At 39.2% G+C, this 25,954-nt stretch overlaps 1 protein-coding gene across 5 annotated transcripts in view; it reads left to right on the forward strand.

The window, feature by feature from the left end:
• The first annotated feature begins 1,146 nt into the window (after positions 1-1,146).
• Positions 1,147-25,954, forward strand: part of EPC2 (enhancer of polycomb homolog 2) — a 142,939-nt gene continuing 118,131 nt past the window's right edge. For 4 of the 5 annotated variants that reach the window (XM_005573128.5, XM_065525458.2, XM_005573130.5 and 1 more), the window contains exon 1: positions 1,147-1,567. In XM_005573128.5, the coding sequence (XP_005573185.1) occupies positions 1,415-1,567 (153 nt within the window). In that variant the 5' untranslated portion in view covers positions 1,147-1,414. Of the gene's footprint in view, positions 1,568-2,113; positions 2,329-25,954 lie in introns of those variants that run through there. The other variant, XM_065525459.2, reaches the window with a different exon arrangement.

The following is a 25,954-nucleotide window of genomic DNA, read 5'->3' on the forward strand; positions in this document are numbered from 1 at the left end:
TAGTCATGCCTCCTTTCTCTGAACTCTCACAATTATTGCCTAGATCTCGTTTGGTAATTAATCATGTCCTACTTACTGCCTGTGTCATCTCTTGTATTGTTTTCTTAAAATATTTACACTTTTTTTTCGGTTGTCATTTATCTTTCCAGCTGTCATTTTCTTTAACTATTTACATCTCTTACTGTTACTCATCTTTCCAGCAGTCCTGGCATTCCATTACGGTGAAAGCTCTCTGAGGCAGGAACCTTTTCTCAGACTTCTTCGAGTCTTCCACAGCACCCCACATTTGACACACATCTGCTACTTCGCAAATGTGTGCTGCCTTGGTTAAATTTTTAGAAGCTGAACTTTTAGTAAAGCTACTATTTTTGAACTCAGAGAAATACCTACCATCCACTAAACAGCTGTACCGAAGTTTCGGTGACAGGGAACCTAAGTTCACTTGTTGCATCTGGCAGCCTCAAACCATGAACCCTTACTGCTGCCCTGAGCGTCCTCCTCGCGAAGCCGAGGACTAGCGCGCTGCTGCACCTTGGAGAGCTCTTTCGGACAGGTACGGAGGGGAGGGCGGCGGAGAGGGCTGGCACCAGCAGCGCGGCGCCCCTCGGAGCAGAGTGATGGGAGAGACCTGTCGCACCTCTCCGGGATGAGCGCCTCGGAGGATGCGAATTAGCCTGCGCTCAGGGCGCCTTGGGGGATAAGCGCTGTCCGAGTACAGGCTTGGGTGATGGCTAGTGGGGTCCGGGTCGACATCTTCCCTTCCCGCTCCCGGACTTCTGCACACACGCGCTGCTCAGCGCAGCAGTCTTTGCCCGGCGCCTTCCTGCGGGACACCCAGCGAGAGGGATGACCGGGCGGCGGAGGCAGAGGCGCACGCTCCCGGGCGCGGGCGAACTTGCGCACCTGGCACCTGCCACACAGCGAAAGCACCGGCCGGCGAGCGGAGGGGCGCCGCAGCCGCCCCCTCTGCCTGGAGCGGACCGAGACCAGCACGCTCCCGCGGGCCGGCAGCGCCGCGTAGAGAGTGGGTGGGCAGGCAAGGGAGGGGAAGGGAGAGGAAGGAGGGAGGGAGGGAGAGGGCGAGGCGCGTTCCCGCGGCGGGGGCGCGCTCTCGCGCGGGCTGCCGGGATCGCTCGCCGCCGCTGTGGTAATGTCCGCCATGTTGGCCATGGCGCAGGGAGCGGATCGGGCGGGCGAGCGGCGGATCTAGTGTGTGGAAGCGGCCGCGGGCGGCGGGGGGCTGTTTTCGGGCGGGGTGGGCGCCCATGCTGTGGCCGGGGGCAGTGAGGAGGAGGAGGAGCGGGCCGGCCGCGCTGCACTGAGGAAGGAGGTGGAGGAGGCGGCGGGAGTCCTCCCCCCCTCCCCGCCCGCCCCGCCGCCGCCGCCCGGGCTGTTCCTGTAAGGCGGGGAGACAATGAGTAAACTCTCCTTCCGAGCGCGGGCGCTGGACGCCGCCAAGCCGCTGCCTATCTACCGCGGCAAGGACATGCCTGATCTCAACGACTGCGTCTCCATCAACCGGGCCGTGCCCCAGATGCCCACCGGGATGGAGAAGGAGGAGGAATCGGTAGGGACTCGAGTGTTTATTACCCCCCCTTCCCTCCTCCCCCCTCCCCTTTGTCAGTCGGGCCTCGCCATTCACAGAGCGCTTTACGCTCGCTGGAGGGCGCCGCTGCTGCTCTAACGCACGGGACTCTACGCCGGCGGAGTAGCGTAAACCCTCTCGGCTGGCGTAGCGCCCGCCCGCGGCCGCCATGTTGTTGCGTCCCAGTGTTGTGATTAGCTCGCAGCGCTGCTTACGCTGCCGTAAGGGGGCCTTGCCGTAAGCGGCGGCCGGGAATGGCGCAGGGGATGCGCTGGCCGCACTTGGCGTACGGTCTCTGTTTACCTTCCCACCTCCCTCCCCCAGGCGCGGGGCTAATTAATGGCGGGGTGTTATTTGGCTAGGCAAGATGATTATTTTTTCCACTTTTAAATTTTGTATTGGGTTCTCTTTGAAATGACTGTAGAAGGGCGCTTTCAAAACAAACATCTTCCTCCCAGCAGTGTAATCATCCTGGCTTCCCCGCCCGCGACGGTGCAGCGGGATGAGGCGGTACAGCACTGCGGCGGGGGAGGGCGGGGACCACGACTACCGACCGGGTAGTAGCGTCCGAGAGCCGCCCGCCGGCCAGTTCAGCCGACCCGACCCGAGCCGGGCGCGGGGTGGACGGGCTCTGACAGCTTCGCCGAGACGGCCGTGCTCCGTGCGCAGTGTTAGAGAGGAGCCGGGGATGCCCCGGAGCGAGCTGCCGGCGTAGCGTTGTCCTCGAGAATTGTCATTGCGAGGTGATCCTTAGAAGTTGAGGACTTAGTGCATCTAAATTGGCAGTTGTAATTTTGATAATACAGCACCTTTTGGGAAAACTGCTGCTTTTTCTCCGATGGGTTAAATTTTGCAGACGGTTGAATATCTGGCTTAACAGAGAGTGTTTATGACTCGAGTGGTGTTACTTGCTTGCGAAGTTCATAGTAACTGCACCCTCAAGAATTTCTTCAATGAACCTGCAGTCCCGCCTTATTGTCAACCTCGGGTGTGTGTGGATTGGTTCTCTTGCTTCTGTGGCTGTCAAAAGGAAGCTCGAGGTTTCCGTGATTGGTTTTCTCTTTTGACTATTAATATTGCAGGAAATGCTTTTATGCCTTTGATTGGCTGGTCGAGTTCTGACCTCACTGTGTTACCCTGTTATTACTACTTTGCTCTGATTTAATCACATTTCTCTTTGATTACTTGAAAGTCTTATATTTTCAGTAGAAAATGAATATGGCCGTAGTATCAGGATGAACTTAACTGTGTGTGTATACAAACGTATATGTAATACATATATATACATGCACATATACATATGTGTGTGCATAGATATAAATATATATCATCAAAACAGCATTTATCTCTAAGGTTTAGAGCTGTGAGAACTTTTTTTTGTATGTGAGAACTCTTTTATTTGTTTCAAACTTGACTCAGTTTTCCATGGGAAGGAAAATTAAGGTAAAATTATGTTATGTACAATAGTTAATTGCATTGAACCCTAATAAGCACAACTTTGGATATTTTTGCTATTTTGTGGGTCTTGATCCAAAAGAAAGATGGTCTTAAAAGTACCAGTATTGTGTGTAATTACTTGGATCCTATTATTTTAGAACTTGAGTCAAGAAATCTATTCTAGGCCAGGCGCGGTGGCTCACGCCTGTAATCCCAGCACTTCGGGAGGCCGAGGCTGGCGGATCATGAGGTCAGGAGTTCGAGACGAGCCTGGCCAGTGTGGTGAAACTCCGTCTCTACTAAAAATTAGTCGGGCGCGGTGGTGCGCGCCTGTTGTTCCAGCTACTCGGGAGGCTGAGGCAGAAGAATTGCCTGAACTCGGGAGGCAGAAGTTGCAGTGAGCAGAGATCATGCCACTGCACTTCAGGCCTGGGCGACAGAGCGAGACTCCATCTCAAAAATAAGGAAATCTGTTCTAGAGTGAACAGTTAACTCCTGGAAGATATATTACTTTTTGCAATCACCAACATATATGGTCCTTAGTATGCCGCATATGTTTTGGTATTTTATCTTAATTTAGTAAGATTACTTACAGAGTAACTTTTTCATGCTTCATTAAAAATATAAAAGTGCTTAACTCGTGTTGCAATTTTTTTGTTTGTTTGTTTTTTGAGATGGAATTTCCCTGTTGTCGCCGAGGCTGGATTGGCGTGATCTCGGCTCACTGCAACCTCTGCCAACTGGGTTCAAGCGACTTTCCTGCCTCAGCCCCGCTGAGTAGCTGAGATTATAGGAGCCCACTGCCTCGCCCAGCTAATTTTTGTATTTTTAGTAGAGTTGGGGTTTCACCATATTGGCCAGGCTGGTCTCAAACTCTTGACCTCAGGTGATCACCCGCCTTGGCCTCCCAAAGTTCTGGGATTATAGGTGTGAGCCACCGCGCCTGGCGGCGCCTTGCATATATATATTTTTGATATTGAATCTAGCTCTGTCACCAAACTGGAGTGCAGTGATGCGATCTCGACTCACTGCAGCCTTCACCTCCCGGGTTCAAACGATTCTCCTGCCTCAGCCTCTCAAGTGGTTCGGACTACAGGCACGCGCCACCACCCTCAGCTAATTTTTGTATTTTTAGTAGAGACGGGGTTTCATCATGTTGACCAGAATGATCTCGATCTCTTGACCTCGTGATCCACCTGCCTCGGCCTCCCAAAGGGCTGGAATTACAGGTGTGAGCCACCGTGCCCTGCCGCACCTTGCAATTTTTTATTAACTCTTTTAGAAAAAATTATTTTCAAAGTAGAGCATGAGTGCTAAACCTGGATACTTTTCAGTAGCCTACTTCAGTTGCCCAATTTTAAGGAAGAAGAAATCCAAATTCTGATAAAACGAGAGTTGAAACCCAGAACCTCTGATTAACTTTGTCCTGTCCTTTCTGCCCCTTTAATAAATGCTAAAAGTGGAGGTTCTTAAAATCAATTAAGCAAACCTTAACAGTTAAGATTTATAGTCTGAAGTCTTTTGCTTCCCAGAGTGTCCCAATTGGGGTATCAGTTTTTCTTTTTCTTTCTTTTTTAAATATGTATGTCAGAAGACTTGTGTTTTCATGAGTGACAGCAAATTCATTTTTCTGGTCTTATTTACAGGACTTCTGTTATTAAGGAGAATTATGTATTTATAAAAATGGTTCTGCCTTGATAAATATTTCTAAGCAACAGTAAAATGTCATACGTTTCACAAATGTTTTGTGTTTCGCTTGAATTGTATTTTAAGTAACTTTCAATGTCTGGATGTCCTTAACTCCTTATTTTTATATAGGAGTTTGAATTCTTTTGAATCAGTAGGCTTGTAACCAACAAACCAACTTTGGCTTACGGATTCACAGTTGTTGCCGGGTGTCTCTGAACTGTGCTGTCCTGCTTGGTTGGCAAAATCTTTTGAATCCTTCGTGGATGGCTTTTTCCCATTCCCTCGCTATCCCCACCCACCCTTAAAATTAAGGCCTGTCTCGTCTGTGTAGCTATTGGACTATCATTAGACTTCGTTTATATAAACAAAGTCATTGACTAGATTTTGAGTTACATTCTGACTGATTACATTCTAACAATGCTTGGATGAGGTGATGAGGTGTTCTTGGGCATTGGTAACATTGTATCGTTGATAATCATGTCATCCTGTGTAGCCTCTTCTTTTGGACACGGAAACATCTTTTACTTATTTTCTTCCCTGTCCTTATTATCATTGTCCTCTGCTGAGAGCTGCCAGTTGGCATCCTCCTTTAACTTGGTCTTTGTAGTTCTCCTCACGACACTTGGTCTAGGTCAAGTACTGTACACTTAGGTTTACTTAGAATTTAGACCAGAAAAATCAGGCAGCCAGCGGTTCTGCCACCTCCCTATGAGTGTTGTATAGTGGTAGTTGATGTTTTTACTAATACCTGCCATTTACTGAATACTTTGTATATTCCAGATACTGTGTTAAGGGCTTTACATATATTGTTTCATTTAATCCTTTTTTAAAATAAACTTTCTTTGAGGTATAATTTACGTACAAAAAACGTACCTGTTTACATTGTGGAGTTTGATGAATTTTGACAAATGCATACATGCACGAAAACAAGATATAGAACATTTCCAACATTGGAAAAGTTCCCTTGTGCTCCTTTGCAACTAGTCTCTCTCCACTCATAGTTCCAAGCAACTGTTTATTTGTTTTCTTTTGCTGTAGATTAGTTTGCCTTTTCTAGAATTTCATATAAATGGAATCATACTTTTTTTGTGTCTAGCTTACTTTGTTCAGCATGATACATTTAAGATTCATCCTTGTTGTATGAGTCTGTTCCTTTATATTGCTGAGTAGTAGTCCAGTGAATTTGAAATGCTATCTTTATGCATTTCTCTGATTTTTGAGTTGTTTCCAGTTTTTGATTATCATTTAATTCTGGTAACAGCCCTATGAGTTATTACTGTTTCTGTTTTATAGAGGAAAAACTGAAAGATCTTGCTGCTAGTGTAGGGCTGAAATTCAGACCCTTGATATTGGTGTCACAAAAGCATATACTCATAGTCACCATGCTTGCATATTCAGGGTTCTTACAGAACCCAGAGTTACCATCTGTACTGTGATTAAGTTTATTATAGTTTTTGTAAATAATATTTTACTTTTTATAATTTCGGAAGGCTTAAAAGTGGCCAATTTGGTTAGACTGTTAAATTATTAGGAAATGTAGTTTTTTCATTACTTAATTTGGTCTGACTTTTGCTCTTGGCTTTTCAGATTTTCTTTCTTTTTTTCTTAGCAGTTTGTTAACTTTGCTTTCCCCTGTATTGGCACCATTATATTTATTCCCGTGTTTATGTTTTCTTAAGCATATAAGAAATTTGTGGGAAACGGTCCCATTTTATTGTTTAGATTTTTTTCCTGCTAGAATATAATGTCTCTAAGGGCAAAGATCTTTGCTTATTTTGTTCATTAATATATTCCAAGTGCCTGGAACTGTGCCTGGCACATAATGCATGCTTGAAAAATGTTTGTTGAGTGTTGAATGGGCTTCTATTTCTTTTTTTTGTTCAAAGAGCTATATTTGTGTCTTTCCTCCCCCTTCCCCAATATCTATCTATATATAAAATTTATTAGCAGAATTTGATAAATTCTTCCTTCAGGAATTCTTTTTGGTTGCTTACTTTGGTACTATGTATACCTAAATATTATATCCTTGTTTCCTCTTGAGTCAGAGGCCTCTTTAAATATAGAATCTTTGCACACGCAGATATGGTTGCAGTATAAATCTTTATCTTGTTTTAAGTAACTCTTATAGGTGTGTGTAGATTTGTGTGAGATACTTTTTCATACCAGAATGTACCAGTCTACATGAATCATGTGGTTCACCTTATTTTTAAAGAAGATCCATGACTAATTTGAATTGCCATATCTCCTCTCATATGTTGTCTAATTTTTGCCATTATGTTCATATTTTAAGTGATATTTTGAATTCGTAGGGTAGGAATATTATCAGTTTTGATACCTTTTCAGAATTACTATTGGCAGTAATATATTTCAGGTTTCATAATGGAGAGGGTATAAAATGCAGTTTTGTAAATTGATACTGTAAAAACATGAAGCATTTCTTCTTTTAACAAAAGCAAATGACATGCCAGTTATTATCTAAATGCCAGTTGTTATCTAAATAAGATATTGGGAAACTAAAGTGTTCTGTATAGCAAAAGTATGTGTAAGACTGTTTACTGAAATGTTGTTAGGAATAAAAGAAGATGCAGACTTTGATTTCATGGAACTTAAATGAACCATTAAGTCCAAAAACATGTATCTGGAAAGTTAGCAAAAACTACAGGGTTAAGACAACCTGACAGACATCAGAAGAGCATTAGAGAAAGTTAAATGTTAGTGTAGTTGAGAGGCATGAGGTGATTCATTGCGTGTTATAGGGAAGGCTTCTTGGAGAGAGTCGTAACAATTTGGGCTTTCAGGTTTGGTTGTATGGTGTATGTTGAAGCAAATATTTGAGCATAGGAATATCTAAAGCAAGTTCTGAGGATGCTGAGTAGACCAAAGGAAGGTTCTTCCATGGTAGATGTTTTCTGTCAATCATTGCCTATTCTTCTTCCTGTTTAGAAACTTCAGGAGGATAGCACTCTGATGTTGCTGACCGTATCATTCTCCTGTTTTTGTTTGGACATGCAGACATCTTTTACTTCTGTCTTCCCATTCCTTTTATCCCTGTTATATCTTCAGCACTAGAAACTGTTTAAAACATAGAAGCACTCAGTAAATATTTGGTGAATGAAGGAGTAAAAATAGGGGTGGAGATTAGGTTGGAAAAAAGGTAGAATTATACTAAATTATAGATAGTTTTGAATGTTAGGCCTAGAAGTTTCTAGGGTGGTATAGATGAAAGACCACTGAAGTGTGGTTCTGGAGTTTTTGTTTCTAGTTCTGGTTGTCATGGGTTAACCCATTTATGCCTAAATGGGTTAAATGGCCATGTAATTTGGGAAGTTGCTTAGCTTTTCTGAGCCTCAGGTTGTTCATCACAGCTAACATTTGAGTGTGTGTTTTTGAGTGTGTTGAGCATGTGCCAGGCACTTTGTTAAACTCAGTAGATGGTTTAGAGCTGATTATAACAGTAGGACATATAGGTGTTACTACTTCTTTTTCAGGGGAAGAAACTGAAACTTTAGAAATTAAGTAACTCACTTAATATCATCCATCTAAAAAAGAACATGCTAGAGACAGAATTTGAGCTCAGGCTGATTGACTCTGGGGCTCTTGCTTTACCGTTGTACTGCTTCATCTGTAAAATGGGTTGAGAACTAGAAAATATCTAAGGTCCATTATAGCTTTACTGTTCTATCATTTATTATCCCATTAAAAGTTCAAAATTCCAGATTCTTGAGATAGAGAGCATTATTGGTCTGGCTTGCATCAGGTATCTACCTCTGAATCTGCCATTCAAAGAGCAGGGGAAGTTAGGATACCTGTGTTGAGAAGCATTACCCTCCCAACCGGGGAGCTGCCCTGAGAGATCTGCTACTGATGGTAATATGGCATGATCAAAAGTTAGGAAGTTAAAGTGTTAAATTATTTTAATCCATGGTTTGTCCCAAGGTGAGTTTGCATACTTAGTGTGTTTTTGCAAACCCTAAATTTGTAAGATATATATATATATATATATATATATATATTTTTTTTTTTTTTTTTTTTTGAGACGGAGTCTCGCTCTGTCGCCGGGGCTGGAGCGCAGTGGCCGGATCTCAGCTCACTGCAAGCTCCGCCTCCCGGGTTTATGCCATTCTCCTGCCTCAGCCTCCTGTGTAGCTGGGACTACAGGCGCCCGCCACCTCGCCCGGCTAGTTTTTTGTATTTTTTTAGTAGAGACGGGGTTTCACCGTGTTCGCCAGGATGGTCTCGATCCGCCCGTCTCGGCCTCCCAAAGTGCTGAGATTACAGGCTTGAGCCACCGCGCCCGGCCATTTGTAAGATATTTTAATGAGCTTAGAATAATTTGTATGTATTATGTTTTAAATGAAATTTGAATCAAAGACTGTAAAAGAAGTCTCCGGTGTCCTTTTAAAGAAAGCAAACTCTTCACACTTAATACTTTTCAAAGTCGTAAGGGATGAGTTTTGTGTGACCTCGTAGAAATTATTTAACCTTCCTGGCCCTTAGTTTTCTCATTTGTGAAATAGAATTGGACTGAGTGACCTTTAAAGTACCTTTGACTCTAAAAGTTACTTGAACCTCTGAAACCACATGTCTATCTACTGGCATATTGTCCAGGATTATAATTAGATGAAAAGAACTAACAAATGTGACATTAAATATTGGGAAGAAATTAATGCTTAAGGTTTAACTCTACTGCTGAGATGCTGTCAGTTTGGCTTGTTCTTTTATGAGGATCAATTACATTCATTTGCTATATACTATTAATTTTTCCTAGAGCTCAGTAGAGCAGTCCATTCTGTGTGTAAGTTTTGGTTATGATTTCCTTGCTTTCATGAAATTTTCTTCACCATCTTTACTAGGCTTACTTATTGCTGTAAGTATTCTGAAGTTCAGTAGTACTTTTAGTCCTTACCACTTGAGTTTATTTTAATTTTCTAGTATCATTTTTCTCACTTGAGTGTGTGTGTAAGGGTGTGTGTGTGAATTTTATATATGTATGAGAAAGAGTGTGTGCACGAGAGAGAGTAGACACTTATTTCCCCAACAAGACTAAATGTCTTGAGGAAGGTATCATGTCTGTTTTATTCAGTACCTAAGACAGGCAGGAGAGCAATTCAGGCACTTCTGTCACTTTCTATCTTAAGTGATAAAAAGTTTGTAATACAGGCACTTAGCATGATGCTGGTCACTTGGATTGAGTTTGGTTGTATTGGTAAACAATGCAGCTCTGCATCTTTCTTTAGTTTTAGGTAGAGTTGACGTAGAAAAACAGTAACGGGTGCATAGAGACAGCATGAGGAGGAGAGGCTGATAGGAATAAGCCATGAAGGAGACCAGTGTAGATGGCAGAAGATCCAGCATGATTATTTGATTTAACTTAAAGTGAATCGTCGATTACTTGCCTTGTCTATACTATTTAAATAGGATAGAACTTTAAATTTACATATTCTATCATGCAGAACTGCTTCTTACAGGGTTAACACTGTGGAGGAAGATGCCAGTCACTTCCAGTTTCTCCTCAGCACTGTTTCATTGTATCTGTCTGCTTTTAGGTTTTTGGTTTTACTGTCAGCTGCTGTTGCTATAAAGTCAGAGGAATGCAGAGTGGAGAGTCAGCCCTATCTGCTACCTCTCTAACTCCTATCTTTGCTTCCCTGATTGCTTGCTTTTTTTTTTTTTTTTTTTTTTTTTTTTAAACAAAGGACTCTTGGTTGGGGAGTCAACAAGCAGCATTCAGTTTTGCTGCTAATTCGGTGCAGTTGTTGGAACTTTGAAATTGTGATTTAGGTTCCAATTCTGGCCTCTGCCACTTTCCTTATCGGTGAGGTAAATTACTTAACCTCATTTAGTCTCATTTCCTCATCTGTTTAATAAGTATCTGAAAAGTTAGTTTTAAAGGTTACTTTTTTTTTTTTTTGAGACGAGTCTCGCTCTGTCGCCCAGGCTGGAGTGCAGTGGCGCGGTCTTGGCTCACTGCAACCTCTGCCTCTCTGGTTCAAGTGATTCTCCTGACTTAGCCTCCCGAGTAGCTGGGACTATAGGCGTGCACTGCCAGGCCCAGCTGATATTCATATTTTTAGTAGAGATGGGGTTTCACCATGTTGGCCAGGAAGGTCTCGATCTCTTGACCTCGTCATCTGCCCGCCTCAGCCTCCCAAAGTGCTGGGATTATAGATGTGAGCTACCATGCCCGGCCAAGATTACATTTTTTTATAAAAACTTAAGTCTGTGTCTTATAGGCAACACCCATTTTTTTGGTAACAATTTTTCACTTACACAGGATAACAAATGTGAAAGTTGATGGAAGAGTAGAATGTAGAGTATTCCCATACATTATTCTGTGATAGAGTTTCACATTTTTTTCTGATGCCAATTAAACATTTTTACAGCTTGAGGCCAGGAGTTTGAGACTAGCTTGGGCAACGTAGTATGACTCCATGTCTACAAAAAATAAAAAAAATTAGCTGGGTGGAGTGGCATGTACCTGTAGTTTCAGCTAATTAGGAGGCTGAAACTGGAGGATTCCTTGAGCCCAGGAATTCAAGGCTGAGTGAACTGTGATAGTGCCACTGCACTCCAGCCTGGATGACAGAGTGAGATTGAGACCCTGTCTCTTAAAAACAAGCAAACAAAAGAGAACGCTTTCAAACATTACAAGTTAATATGTGTGTTTTCCTCCTTCTTTCTCTGTTTTCTGGCACAGCAGTTAACAACCAAATTGATTTTAAAAACTAAAGACCTTGAAAATTTTTTGCTAAGAGATCTAACTCTTCAGTTAATCTATAGAGTAATAATTGGGCCCTGAATAATTAATAAATTTTGATTTCGTTCTTCAGAATGATTTTTTGTTTTGGGTAGATAGTTATGGGGAAGATAAGTTTTAGTGATGAAAATCTATGCAGTGGGTGTTGTACACTAGAGAAGTGAATGAAGAGTGACATTCCAGTATATCATTGAATTCTTGGATGAACACTTTTGTTTGGAAACTTTCAAAAGTATGGTATTGATGAGGGTAGCCATGCCATTTATTTGATTCTTGAGATGTTTCTCAACTGGGGCATTATTGGCATTCGATTTGTAGTTGGTTGTATGGGATGGTCAAGGCAAAACAAGAAGTTTATTACTAATTTCTGAAACATTCTAGTTGGAATAACCCCAAAGTGCTTCCTCCTTTCCAAGTGAAGAGTATTGGCATCTGATTTGAGAATTATGATCCAGGGCTTCTTAACCTTTTTTTGGTGACATAGACTCTTTTGGCAGTCTGGTGAAACTCCTTAGAATGATGCCATAAATGCATAAAATAAAATCAGATAAATCAATTATATTGAAATATAGTTACCAAAGTAAACAATTTTTAATATATGTGCTTTATTAACACATTAAGTACAGAATCTACAGTGTATCTAGTTATTGTAAATTCAAAATAGTGATAAATATAAACAGTATTTTGACATAATTTGACTTGAAAAGATCTAGAATTTCTGTTGGTATTGCTAGTACTACTGTGGTCTGTTGTCTACATTAGGAATTGAAGGAAATGTTAAATTTGTTAGAAGTTTGTGTTTTCTCATCCAAGTTCATGGACCCCTTAGTTCTTTCTATGGATGTTTTGGGAACCTATGACCTGAGATTCAGAAATCTTCAGGAGAATTTGCATGGCCCAAATGGCAATCTCATTCCTGTGTCGTCTCAAAAGCATACAGGCTGCAGATTTTATTCCCATTACTATACAGGAGATGGTACTGTAGACAGAATTGTCTTATTTTCACATTTAACACATTTACTACTAGCTTTTTAAAATTGAGAAATAATAGATCCACATGATTTAAATATAAAAATTTAACAGCACAAAAGCATATACATAAAAAGTAAGTGTCTTTCCTTCCTCAGGTTTACAGATACGCTACAGAGGCAGCTGCTCTTAGCTGTGTGTGTGTGTGTGTGTGTGTGTGTGTATGTGTGTGCGCGCGCGCGCATTCTAGAAAATTTCTAGACAAAGACTTTTTACTTGGTAAAGTAACCAAGTAATTCTCTCGTACTTATTTTGTAAGTGAGTAATATGTGATCTTAAAGTTAGCTTTTTAATCTACAGTTACAAGGTCAGGCAATTTTGATTTTAAATTCCTTCTCTTTAATATCTCTGAGGAATTGAGAATTAGCAGAATGTAGCTTTCTGTTCATTGTAGTTTGGATAGCAAACCTTAACTCGTCATTCCTAAGTGGTTGTTTGGTTGTCAGCAAAGCCTTGCATTGTGCATAGGACTTTTGCTTGTATTCCTATTTTTATACAAAAAAAAAATGAAGTTAGATTAATTATTAAGTGACTTGTCAGTGTTTTTACTGTAATATTTATTTATGGCCTCAAGTAGTAACTTGAGTCAGAAGAGCAACAATAAGATACCCTTTTGAAGAAAGCCATCCTATTCAGGTATCATGTTGGCAAGCCTGATATTTCATATGGACTGCACTGTCTCATACTTTCACTGTAGTTGTTTGTGATGTTTATTCATTCAGTAACTTAGCCCCATAAGCAAAGGGACCTTGTCTTTGTTACCTTTGTATACTCGATCATTTGGTATAGATGGCGTATTGGTATTTGCTCACTAAATATTTGATGATGGAATGTACAGCACCTGCTATGTGCTTTAGACACAGAAAGGAGTAAGATGTGGTACCCATTCACAAGCAGGTTATAGCTTAGTAGGAGAGAAAAGAGTTTTACACAGATGAACACATTTTAATGTGTTAATGTGGAAAATGAAAATGATACTGTGGAAATTTATTTCATGAGGGACATGATTTGAGCCCGAGTTTAAATATCAATTCATGTAATAGCTAATTGACTTTAATATACTATTGAATTCATTTTTACAGATTAGTCTTGAAATGATTCCTGTATGCCAGAATGCCATGAGTTTTTTTTTTTTAGATGCCTATTGTTACACTCATAGAGGGAAGTGTGTGACACCCAGTAGAGTTATTAAGAGGGTTGAGACAGTTTTGGGATCTAGTGTAGATTCACCGTTTAGGACAGGCAAAATTGTATTATGAACAGTGCCTGTTGAACGAGTTTGGAAGAACAGAAACTGTTACGGAGGATGGTAAAGGAACAGTACTGCTTCAAGTAATGCATAGGTTTTACTTAATTTTGGCTTCAAGTGTTGGGTCACTTTCTGTGAAACCAAGTACTTGGAAGAAGATTGTTTATATATTATAGGTGCTTGGTCAGTAGGAGTTTATTTGAAATAGCCTAACCACCTTGCAGAGTTCATCAAGGCTTTCAAAATACCTCCCCAAAAAATTTCCAAAGATTTATAGGTCAGTGATTCTGGAGCTTTAGCATGCTTCAGAATGACCTAGAGGGCCTGTTAAAACACAGATCACTGGGTCTTATTCCCGTTAGTGTCTGATTAAGTCTAGAATAGGGCCTGGGTATTTGCATTTTTAAGAAGTTCCCAGATGATCCTGGTGCTGCCTGTCCCAACTTTGAAAACCACAAGTTTAAGAGGTAGTATTGTGGTTCTTATCTTGGCCACACACCAGAATATCTGGGATGCTTTTATAAAGTACACTTAAAAGCTTTGTCCTAGATCTGCCAACCAAATCACAAGTTAGGCGTGATTCTGGATTCAGTAGAATTGATTTGTCTAGGTAGAAAAAAGGGATTGGCGTGTGTGCCCATGATCCATGCCTTTCTGCCTTACCATTTTACCACACCTTTCAGGGTTTCTTTCCTTGTGATGTAATTCATTGGCTTTCATATTTTTTTTGACTATGACTAATTGTGTGTGTGCGTGTGTGCGTGCGCGTGTGTGTGTAACTGAAATAAAGTGCACTTTGACAGACATATCTGTATTATACATATACTAATACAATTGATTTTTATTATTCGAGATAGTTATGTTCTGTTATGTTGCCATGAGCACAGAAGTATTTAATACCTAAGCCATTGCTCCTAGGGGAAATAACATGGTTAAGTTCTTGCTAGACCCTGGTCACAACAGTTTCATTTGCTGATCAGTTTGTAACTTTGTTTTATGTATGTTTCTGTTTTTAAATTATCTATTTAAAATACATTGTTGATTCGTTGACATTGAACTCACAGCCAGCAGCACTGTAACTCACGTCTGAGGGAAGCTTAACACATGTATTTTCTCCATAAGGCGCATCACAGTCCTCTTGTGCTAAGGGACACTGGACTACACTTCAGCACCATACTTGGGGGCACCTTTAGACAGTGAAATTACCCACGAAAGGCATAAAAATGTGAAAAACATGGCACTAAGTAGAACATAAAAAGGATGCTTGTTTACAGTATGAGAGTTGAAACAAGATGTTAGAGTGTCACCTTGTTTGACCTCAGCTGGGAATATATGTCAGGTGGGCAACGCAAATATTTCACTGTTCTGCACGTGTCTGCAAGTGACTGAGAAAGTGTCACAAATAAAATTTAGCAAGTAGGCGAATTTGCAAATAAGGAATTTGCAAGTAATGAAGGTTATTAGGGGGGTGTGTGTGTGTGTGTGTATATATATATGCATTTTTCCCTTTTCAGTTCTATTTTGTTAAAAATAATTTTGGTCATGAGCTACTAGATTGATTTCATGATTCACTAGTGGTTCAGCTCACAGTTTGAAAAATGCTGCTTTACTTAATTCAGCAGCATGGGTTATATATTATTTACTACTTATGCAATGATAAGTGATAAATGATATTAAACTATATATGTGTTATATAGTTTGTTTTGTATGATTATTATAGTTTTACTATTAAAAGATATATCTTTTAATAATATATAAAAGATACTACTTTGTGTAGTAAACATAGAGTTTAGTCTTAATGAGGAACTTGGGTTTTGCAGGGTACAGCCTCAAGTTTGTATTTGTAATAGATCATTATTAGATGGACTGTGGAGGCAGTGCATGGGTGGTGGCAGTGGCAGAAGACTAGAGACAAAACTAGTTATGAGTGTACTGAACTGTGATTTCTGACTGCATTTTCAGCAAATTTACGGCGGAATAAAAACAATTTGGATACTTTGTAAGGATTAAGGAGTTTCATTTAAATCTTCATCTTATGTCAGGGTTTCTTAACTGAGGTCTTTGATACCTAGATAGACTTAATGGGGTCTGTGAACTTTCTGGGTTTTTGTTTTGTTACCACGGTTTCATATGGATGTTTACCACTTCCCTTCCAGAGAATCATCAGACCTAGAGTAAATGACCCTGATGACTCATTAAGGAGGTTAAGAATCGCATTTTAGGTGATAATGCAGATTGCTTTTTTTAAAAAAAAAATAGTTAATCTTCATTACATATGAATCACAAAGGTTTAAATTTTCTGAGAAATCTGAGGAGGTATTTTAAAGTTTTAGACTGAATTTATACTGATGTGATGCAGAATTTTACTTATTGATTCTTCGTTGTTTATGGAAACATATTACTGATGAATATAAATATATTGAATATAAAGAATATTATTACTTTTAAACACTAAAGTAAATCTAGATATTGTGACTCGGCACACTGGCTCATGCTTTTAATCCCAGCCCTTTGGTAGGCTGAGACAGGAAGATCACTTGAGGCCAGGAGTTTGAGACCAGCACAGGCAACATAGCAGATCGCTACACACAAAAAAATTTTTTTAAATCTGGATACCATTTGCTTGTATTGCAGTGGAATTGTGTTTAGAAACAGTGGCGTAAATAAAAGTTGCCCTTTATTTACTGTTAGGACATTAACACAGCATGGGAAGGTGCTGATTCTGTAGCGTGATAAAACAGTACAGATGGTCGCTGCAAATGTACTCAACCACCTGAGCATATCTTGAGGTAGTTAATTTCTCTGTAAACTAGAAAAATGAAACCCCAGATTGTTCACATTATATTATTCTGTTTTTGGAAATACTCTTCCGTTACTAGAATATCATGTATGTTCATTTGTAAAAAATTCAGAATATGCAGAAAAAGTGTGAAGAAGAAAACACAAATCCCTTAAACTTCCACCTCTCTTGAGATATCCCTGTGGTTGACCTTTGGGTGAATGTACATCCTTCCATATTTTTTATCTATGTAATATATTTATATGTAAATAGGTATATGTGTGTAAGAGAGAAAAAGAGAAAGAGAGGTTTGTTTTTTAAAATCTACTTGAGATTGAAAAATTTGGGGAAAGAATTTCTTTAGCTCTTTTTGAGCCATCCCATCAATCATTGGATTAGCTTTATTCACTGTAGCCTGAGACATGGGTGGTATAAGAGAATGGCAGCTTGTATTGGGTCACTGGTCTAAAGGGAGCTTGAGAGGAAGGAATAGTCGTTTTCCAAAACAAGGGAATTTTAAATATAGATATAGTCATTAAAGAAATTCCTGTGTGCTGAGCATCAATTCTTATTTTTTATTACTGTAACTAACTAGTGGTCTGGTGTATATGTTGACTGTAATCTGTTCGGTTCCATATTGAGGGAAATTGATATATCAATCAAGAGTTTTTTTATTCAGTCCTTAATAAAAAATGTTTCTGGTTTTTGATTTAAAGTTAAGTAGATTTCCCCCTTCAAGTTAATTACCTCATTTTTTCCATAGAACTTGTGTAGTTCTAGTATACACTGCTTTGTAGATCAGTGTATTCGTTCAAGTGGATATCCAGTTGTCTAAACATCATTTAAAAAAAATATATTTTCTCCCTGGTATGAGATGCCACCTTCATCATATTTGAATTTTTTAAGGTCATTTGGTGTATATTTTAACTTTTAATTTTGTTCTGTTTAAATTTTCCTTCAAAAATTTTTTCGTGTGCAAGAAACCTTTAAATAATTGTTTTATCTTTTTAAAGATAAGATTATGAATTGTTTATTATCTCATCTTTCATCATTTATTTTTATATCTGGCAGAGCTAGTCACTTCCCCTTACTCATTATTCTGCTTTTTCAGAGTTTACTGGCAGTTGTTTCTTATTTTTTCATATGAACTTTATCATTGTTTTGTCTAACTCCCAAAAATAATGCTGGCAATTTTACTGGGATTCACCATACTTTTATCAATTAGCTTATAGAGAATTGACATCTTTATGATGTTGACTTCCTGTTTTGGAATGTGGCTTGTCTCTTCATTTGTCAAAGTCTACTGTGTATCCTGTTAGAGGGTTGGTTTTGTGCATTTTTTGTTGAGCTTATTCCTAGGAATTTCATGTATTTGGTATTGTAAATGAAATCTTCTCTCTCATTATAACTTATAACTTCTTAAAGCTGTTGATTTCTATATGTTAATTTTATATCCTGCAACTTTATTAAATTGTTTGTACTAGTTTTTGAACTGATTCTCTTATGTAATTGAGTTAGATACCATATCACCCCCTAGAAGAGATAGTTCACCTCTGCTTTTCCAAATAGTATACTTCTAATTACATTTCCCTGTTCTGTTCGCAAATACTTCCAATTCTGTGTTAAATAGTAGTGGAGATAATGGGCATTTTTGTTTTGTTTCTGAACTTAATGTGAATGTCTCTAGTGTTTCTTTGTTAAATACGTTGTAGATAATTTTGTTTTGATTTATAGATGTAGAAAGCAATATATTTATAATAGCATATAATACATATGTATGTAATACATAAAAGTATATAACATGTAAAAAATCTTCAGTGTATCTATCATAAATGAGTGTTGAATATTCTCAAATGCTTTTTTGGCATCTGTGGAGATTACCATATGATTTTCCCCTTAGGTGTATTCATAATTAGTGATGAATATTATAATATTGAACCATACTAGCTTTCCTAGAATGAACCCCATTTGGTAATGAGGTGTTACTCTTTAAAAAAATGTCTTTAGTTTTATTATTTGCTTTCCTGCAAAAGGACTTTATAGAACTTTCACATATTCTTGGCCAAACGTGGCTACCTCAAAGCTTCTAATTTTATTTTTAATTTAGGCAGTCAGCTTTGGCTGAGAATAGTGATTCAGTCTCATTTTTAAATTTCCAGGAGATGGAATATGATTGGCCTAGTTCCGGTCAAACATCTAGCTCAGTAAAGTTAACTGTGGCTGCAATTAGGGTGAGATGATTTACCAGCTTGGCTGATGGCAGCATACTCTTGTGGGAAAGAATGGGAGAGAATGGTAGAGAGTTGATACATGGGACAGACTACTCAAAAGGTGTATCTATTGTGCTTTTGTATTATTACTATTATTTATTTATTTATTTATTGAGACGGAGTCTCTCGCCCAGGCTGGAAAGCAGTGATGCAATATCGGCTCACTGCAAACTCCACCTCCTGGGTTCACGCCATTCTCCTGCCTCAGCCTCCCGAGTAGCTGGGACTACAGGTGCCCGCCACCATGCCTGGCTAATTTTTTGTATTTTTAGTAGAGACGGGGTTTCACCATGTTAGCCAGGATGGTCTCAATCTCCTGACCTTGTGATCTGCCCGCCTCAGCCTCCCAAAGTGCTGGGATTACAGGCGTGAGCCATCACGCTTGGCCAAGTTTTTTATTATTATTATTTAATGCAAAATTTATGGCTGTAGCTAGCAAAATTCCAGTTTTACCGTACAGATTAAGTTTTTTTTTTTTTTTGTAAGAATCTATCTTACCACTGAAGCCTGGATCATCACTGGTTTCTTATTCACTCTATAGCAGTAGTCCCCAACCTTTTTGGCACCAGAGACCAATTTTGTGGAAGATAATTTTTCCATGGATGAGGGTGGGAGATGATGGTTTTGGTATGAAACTGTTTCATCTTACATCATCAGGCATTAGATTTTCATAAGGAATGCACAACCTAGATCCCTTGCATGTGCAGTTCACAATAGGGTTCATACTCCTATGAGAATCTAATGCTGCCACTGATCTGACAAGAGATGGAGTTCAGGGGGTAATGCTTGCTTGCCCTCTGCTCACCTCCTGCTGTGTGGTCCATGGTCCAGGAGTTGGAGACCCCTGCTCTATAGTACATGTTTTCAGTGGTTACTTGGAACTAAGAAAGATCCTAAAGGACTCTGAGTCATCTACTACCCAATTCCCCAAAAGAGGAGGCTCTTACTCTTAGTATAGGCATACTGTTGTGTATTACATGGAATTTTCAAAGAATTAGAGCTTAGTATTTTATGTATAGTGACATCTTAGCCAGACTTTTGTGTTTGGAAGATATTGTTAAAAATAATTTTTTAGGCTGGGCACAGTGGCTCATACCTGTAATCCCAGCTGTTTGGGAGGCCACGGTGGGTGGATTGCTTGAGTCCAGGAGTTTGAGACCGGCAAGGGCAACATGGCTAAACCCTATCTTCACAAAAAATACAAAAATTAGCCAGGCATGGTGCTGTATGCTACTCGGGAGGCTGAGGTGCAAGGATCACTTGAGCCTGGGAGGTCAAGGTTGTAGTGAGTTGTGATCGCACCACTGTACTCCAGCCAGGGCAACAGAGTGAGTCAATATCTCAAATAAATAAATAAACACAAACATTTATTGAGGTATAATTGACATACAGACTGCACACATTTCAAGCGTGCAATTTGTTGTGTTGACATTTGTGTTACACCTGTTTTCACAGTCAAGATAATCAACATATCTCATCTCCCAATCCCTCTACCTCCTGGTCTTCAGGCAAACACTTATCTGCTTTCTGTTACTGTAGATTAGTGGTTTGCATTTTCTAGAATTTTATATAAATGGACTCACAGTATATACTCTTCTTTGCTCTAGCTTCTTTCACTCAGCATAAATTTTTTTTTTTTTTAGATTAATACATATTGCAGCTTGTATAAGTAGTTCAGTCCTTTTTGTTGCTGAATAGTATTTCAATTTATGGCTGTATCACAGTTTGTTTATCTTTAGAGTAATGTCTGGCTTTGATCTGTTTTCCTTTGTTTGGGGTAAATAAATACCTGAAGGTGAAATGCCTTCATTGTATAGTAGTTACATTTAAAAGGTTTAACTTTAAAAAGAAAGGATCAGACTGTTCTCCAGAGTGGTTCTACCATAAAGATACTTTGAGACATTTATGTGGTTTAGAACCTTGCTACTTGAGTTTGGTCTGCAGATATGCATTACCTGAGAGCTTGTTAAAATGCTGAACCTCAGGTCCCATTCTAGGCCTGTGAAATCATTCTGTCTTATTCACAACTTCGGATCTAATTCTTGGTTATTTTCATATATAGGTATCTTGGAATAATCTGTATGGGTTTTCTGTCTACCCTTAGTATTCAAGGAATGCAAAATAATTTTAGAAATGACTTTGTAAGTCAATAAGTAAATTAACTGAACATCAACTAATGTTTTTAAAAGTCAAATACCAGTAATTTATTCACCTACTGTTTTGAATTATTTTTACTACTGTCATTTCCATTCTCGAGTGAGTATTTAAGCTACATTCATGGTAGTGTCACCTTTCTAAGTTGGTGTTGAAGATCGTGGTCTTACTTATTAGCATTAGGAAATTGTTGGTTGAAAACAAGGTTTTCGAAAACCCAACAATTAGATATGGGAACAAAAGAGTAAACATTTGGTGCATTATCGAGTGGTACAAGTTAGCATTATACGACTTATAATTAAGTTTTCCAAAAGTTGATTTATAATTCAGATATTCTAGAATTATGATGTTTAGGATAACAGTTTTCTGCACAGGATTGTTTTCACTTTTATATTTCGGTTTAAGATATCAGTTACTCAGTGCGTTAAAGCCCTCCACTCACACCTCTTCTTCATACCCCTCACAGGCAGTTAAGATAGAGCAGCTATGAATGATTCAGTTCTTACTCATTTAAAATTTAACACAGTTCAGGAGAAAAAAAATCTTTACCCTGTTATTACATTCTAAAAGGAATTTATAGTAAATGGGCACTTACCTGTTTAGGTGATAAATGTCTTTAAATATAGTTTTACAGAAAAAACAAACATCAATAATGCTACTGCTTATTTTATTGATTTTTAGCTAAAGCTGATGTGTTTCTTTGGGAGGCAAAGTTAATGAAACTTACGTAATGTTACCTACAAGCCAGTATTTAGAATATTAGTGAATTGGATGGATAGCATGTTCTTTAGGCCATGTTTTTCAAATTGTCTGTGGTGAAAGACCAGTTTTTATGGTGTTATTTTTATTTTTATTTTTTTGAAACAGGGTCTTGCTCTGGGTCAGCCCAGGCTTGAGTGCAATGGCATGATCATGGCTCACTGCGGGCTTCTTCCCCTGAGCTCAAGCCATCCTCCTGCCTCAGCCTCCTGAGTAGCTGGGATTACAGCCATGCTTCACCATACCTGGCTAATTTTTTGACTTTTTTTGTAGAGACGAGGGTCTTGCTGTGTGGCCCAGGTTGGTTTTGAACTCAAATTCAAGTTATCCTCCTGCCTTGGCCTCCCAAAGTGCTGGGATTACAGGCATGGGCCACCGCACCAGGCCAGAGGACGAATTTTAAAAAAACATTTAATTTATTGCATACCAATACTTTTGTCAGGTACAGTAAAAATACAGAAAAAATAAAGATGTAGAAAATACAGTTCACAATTTTTAAATTGTTAGTTTCAGCACATAAAATTACTCTGATTGCTTTAAACTCTCCTAAATGCTTACGCTGAATTTTGTACTTCTGGAGAGTTGCAGTCTGAGTAGCACTGCCTTAAACTGGTGGTTCTCAGAATGTAGTCCCAAATGCACAGCGTCATCAAACATCACCTGGGAACTTAGAAATGCCAGTTGCCTGGTTCCATCCCAGGCCTACTGAATCAGAAATTCTGGTGATTTGGCTCAGCAGTGTGTTGAAACAAGACCTGTAGGTGATTCTGAAGCTGAAACACATGAAACTTTAATAAGCCATTGTTAGACTTTTTTTTTTCATGCTCAGGTGTTTCCTTCTAAAATGCTGATTATCTGTGCTTTTTTGAGTAGGAGCCGGATAGCGCTCTTATAAGTCTAAACTCTCTTGGAGTGCCAACTATGTAAATGAAAGACTGAAAGACATGATTGGTTGTAAGTTAAATCTGTCACAGCTTCTTAGAAAGGAAATAATATGTGTAATTGAAGACTAATATGGTTGAAAATATATGTGCTTAATGAAAAGGAAAATTCTGATGTTTTCAGATACCAGTGGGATGGGCCACGTTATTAAAATTCTGTTGATAGAATTGAGAAGCCTGTCTTTGCTGTTTCATAGATGAATGAAGACTGCCAATCAAAACTCTTCATCGTTGTAAGACCTCAGGGTCTCATAGCAACTGAATCAGACAGCCCCAAGTTGGATGCGTGGCAGGTTGTTTCAGTACAAAATAAAAGGAACTAGCACACTGTTATGTTTCAAACCACTGGAGATTGAAATGGGATCTTTACAGAGATTGTCTGGATTCTGTTTTCCACTTCAGTGTCCTGTTGTTTGTAACTAGTATATAGAATTACAGTAGTTTTTTTGTGTGTATATTGATTTTGTATCCTTCAATATTGCTAAACTCACTTTTTCTAGTAGGTTTTTTTTGGAGATTCCGTCAGATTTTCTGCATAGAGGATCATGTGGTTGTGAATAAAGGCAGTGTTACTACTTCCTGTCTGAGTCTGGATGTTTATTCGCTTTGGTTTTTTAACTCTTCCCCACTGCCTTTCTTTTGTCAGATGATTACACTGACTAGAAACTCTGGTACAATATTGAATAGAACTGTTGAGAATGGCTATCCTGAGAAAAATAGTTAGTATTTCACTTCTGTGTGATGTTAGTTGTAGTTTTTTTTGTAATGCCCTTTATCAGATTGAAGACATTCTCTTGTAGTTCTGGTTTTCTGTGAATTTTTGGAATGGATGTTGGCTTTTGTCAAATGCTTTTTCTGTATCTGTAGAGATGATCATACAGTTTTTTTTTTTGTTGTTGTTGTTTTTGAGATGGAGTCTTGCTCTGTTGCCCAGGCTGGAGTACAGTGGCATGATCTCAGCTCACCACAACCTCTGCCTCCCGGGTTCAAGCGATTCTCCTGCCTAAGTCTCCCGAGTAGCTGGGACTACAGGCACACGCCACCATGCCTGGCTAATTTTTTTAGTTTTAGTAGAGACGGTGTTTCACTGTGTTGGCCAGGCTGATCTCGAACTCCTGACCTCGTGATCCACCTGCCTCGGCCTCCCAAAGTGCTGGGATTAAAGGTGTGAGCCACCACGCCTGGTTTCAGTTTTCTTTTGTTTGTTTGTTTTTTTAAACTTATTAATATGGCGAGTTACATTTATTTTGAATGTAAGTCAATCCTGCCTTCCTAGAATAAGCCCCATCTGGTCATGTATTATCCTTTTAATGTATTATTGGATTCTGTTTGCCACATTTTTGTTTAGAGTGATTGCATTTCAGCTCATAAATAGGCATTTGTCTGTAGTTTTCTTTCCTTCCAGTATCTTTTTCTAGTTTTGGGATCAGTCATACTGGCTTTGTGGAACGAGTTGGGAAGTATTCCTTCCTCTTCAGTATTTTGGAAAAAATTGTGTAGAGTTGGTATTGTTTTTCTCCTTAAATGTTTGGTGAAAAATTCACCAGTGAAGCCATCTGTTTCTGGAGTTTTCTTTGTGTGAACTTTTAAAGTACAGTTCGGTTTCTTTAATAGGTATAAGGCTATCAGTTTCTTCCCAAGTGAGCTTTGATTGTTTCATTTCAAGGAATTTGTGCTTTTCAGCTAGTTGTTGAATGTATTGTCATGAAGTTGAGATATTACCTCTTGTTTGTGATATTGGTAATTTGTGTCTTCTCACTTTTTTCCCCCCTAATCTGGCTAGAGGTTTATCAATTTTATGAATTTTCTTAAAGAATTAGCTTTTGGTTTTATTGATCTTTCTCCATTGATTTTCTGTTGTATATTTTATTGATTTCTACTTTGATCTTATTTCCTTTCTTTCTTAGAGTTTATTTTGTTCTTCCAGTTTTTTAGGGTAAATGTTAAGACCTTTTTCTGTTCTAATACAGGTGTTTAGTGCTGCAAATTTTTTTTCTGTGTGCTGCTTTATTGCATATTACATCCTGTTGTATTTTCATTTAGTTCAAAATAGTTTCTAATTTATTTCTCTTTTGACTTCTTTGAGCCATAGGTTATTTAGAAGTGTGTTACTTGATTTTCATCTCTTGTGTTTCAACCATTTACATTTAATATGATTTTTAATAAGGTTAGGTTTGACTCTATCTCTTACTAGTAGTTTATTCTGGTTTTGTTCCCCTCTCCCTCTTTTTCTGCCACCTTTTGGATTGAATATTTTTAATGAGTCTCTTCTAATCTCCATTGAATATTACACTGTTGGGTGCTGGATATTTTTGTATTCATATAAGTGTCCATGAGCTTTGTTCTGGGATGTGGTTAAGTTACTTGTAAAAGAGGCTGGGCATGGTGGTTCACACTTGTAATCCCAGCACTTCGAAAGGGCAAGGTGGGAGGATTGCTTGAGGTCAGGAGTTTGAGACCAGCCTGGGCAACCTGGCAAGATGCCGTCTCTACAAAAGAGAAATTTTGAAAATTAGCCAGGTGTGATGGTGCAAACCTGTGGTCCCAGTTACTCATGAGGCTGAGGCAGGAGAATCACTTGAGCCCAGGAGATCGAGGCTGCAGTGTGCTGTGTTGGCACCAAAACAGTCATCCGAAAGAGTTTGAGGGACTAGTGCCTGTTCCTAGCAAGACTGGAAAAACCTCGAAATTTGTAAAGTTACTTGTAAATAGTTTGATACCTTTGGGTTTTGCTCTTTTAATTTTTTAGGGAGTCTGAAGCACTGGTCATTCTTGGGTTAATTATTCTCCGCTACTGAATCAGTATTTTTTGCTGAGTACTGTATCCAGTGCCCTTTAAATTTTGAGGTTTTTCAGTCTTGTTAGGAACAGGCATTGTATTCCCTCAAACTCTTTTGGATGGTTGTTTCTCCAGCCTCAGGTAGTTTCTTCACACAGCTGTGCTGATCAGTATACTACTAAATACTCCAGGGAACCCTCTTTAGCGCTCCTGGGTTCTTTCTCCATGCAGTTCTTTTCCTCTTTGGTACTCTGTCCTGTGAACCTTAGCTGCCTTGGTCTTCTGAACTCTGTTTCAACTCATGAAGTCTACTGAGCTTCATGAAGCCTTCTGCCTCAGTTTATTCTCTTGCTCCATACTCTGGGAACTAACTACTGAGGCAGCCATAAAGATCACTGGCCTTCATTGCCTGATGTCCATTGTCTTAAAACCCATTGTTTTATTACTTTGTCAGGGTATTTTGTTGGTTGCATCAGGTGGAAGGGTGAATTTGGTCTCTGTTACTCTTTTTTTTTTTTTTTTTTGT

This window comes from Macaca fascicularis, chromosome 12 (genome assembly GCF_037993035.2).
Source record: "Macaca fascicularis isolate 582-1 chromosome 12, T2T-MFA8v1.1".
Lineage (NCBI taxonomy): Eukaryota > Metazoa > Chordata > Mammalia > Primates > Cercopithecidae > Macaca > Macaca fascicularis.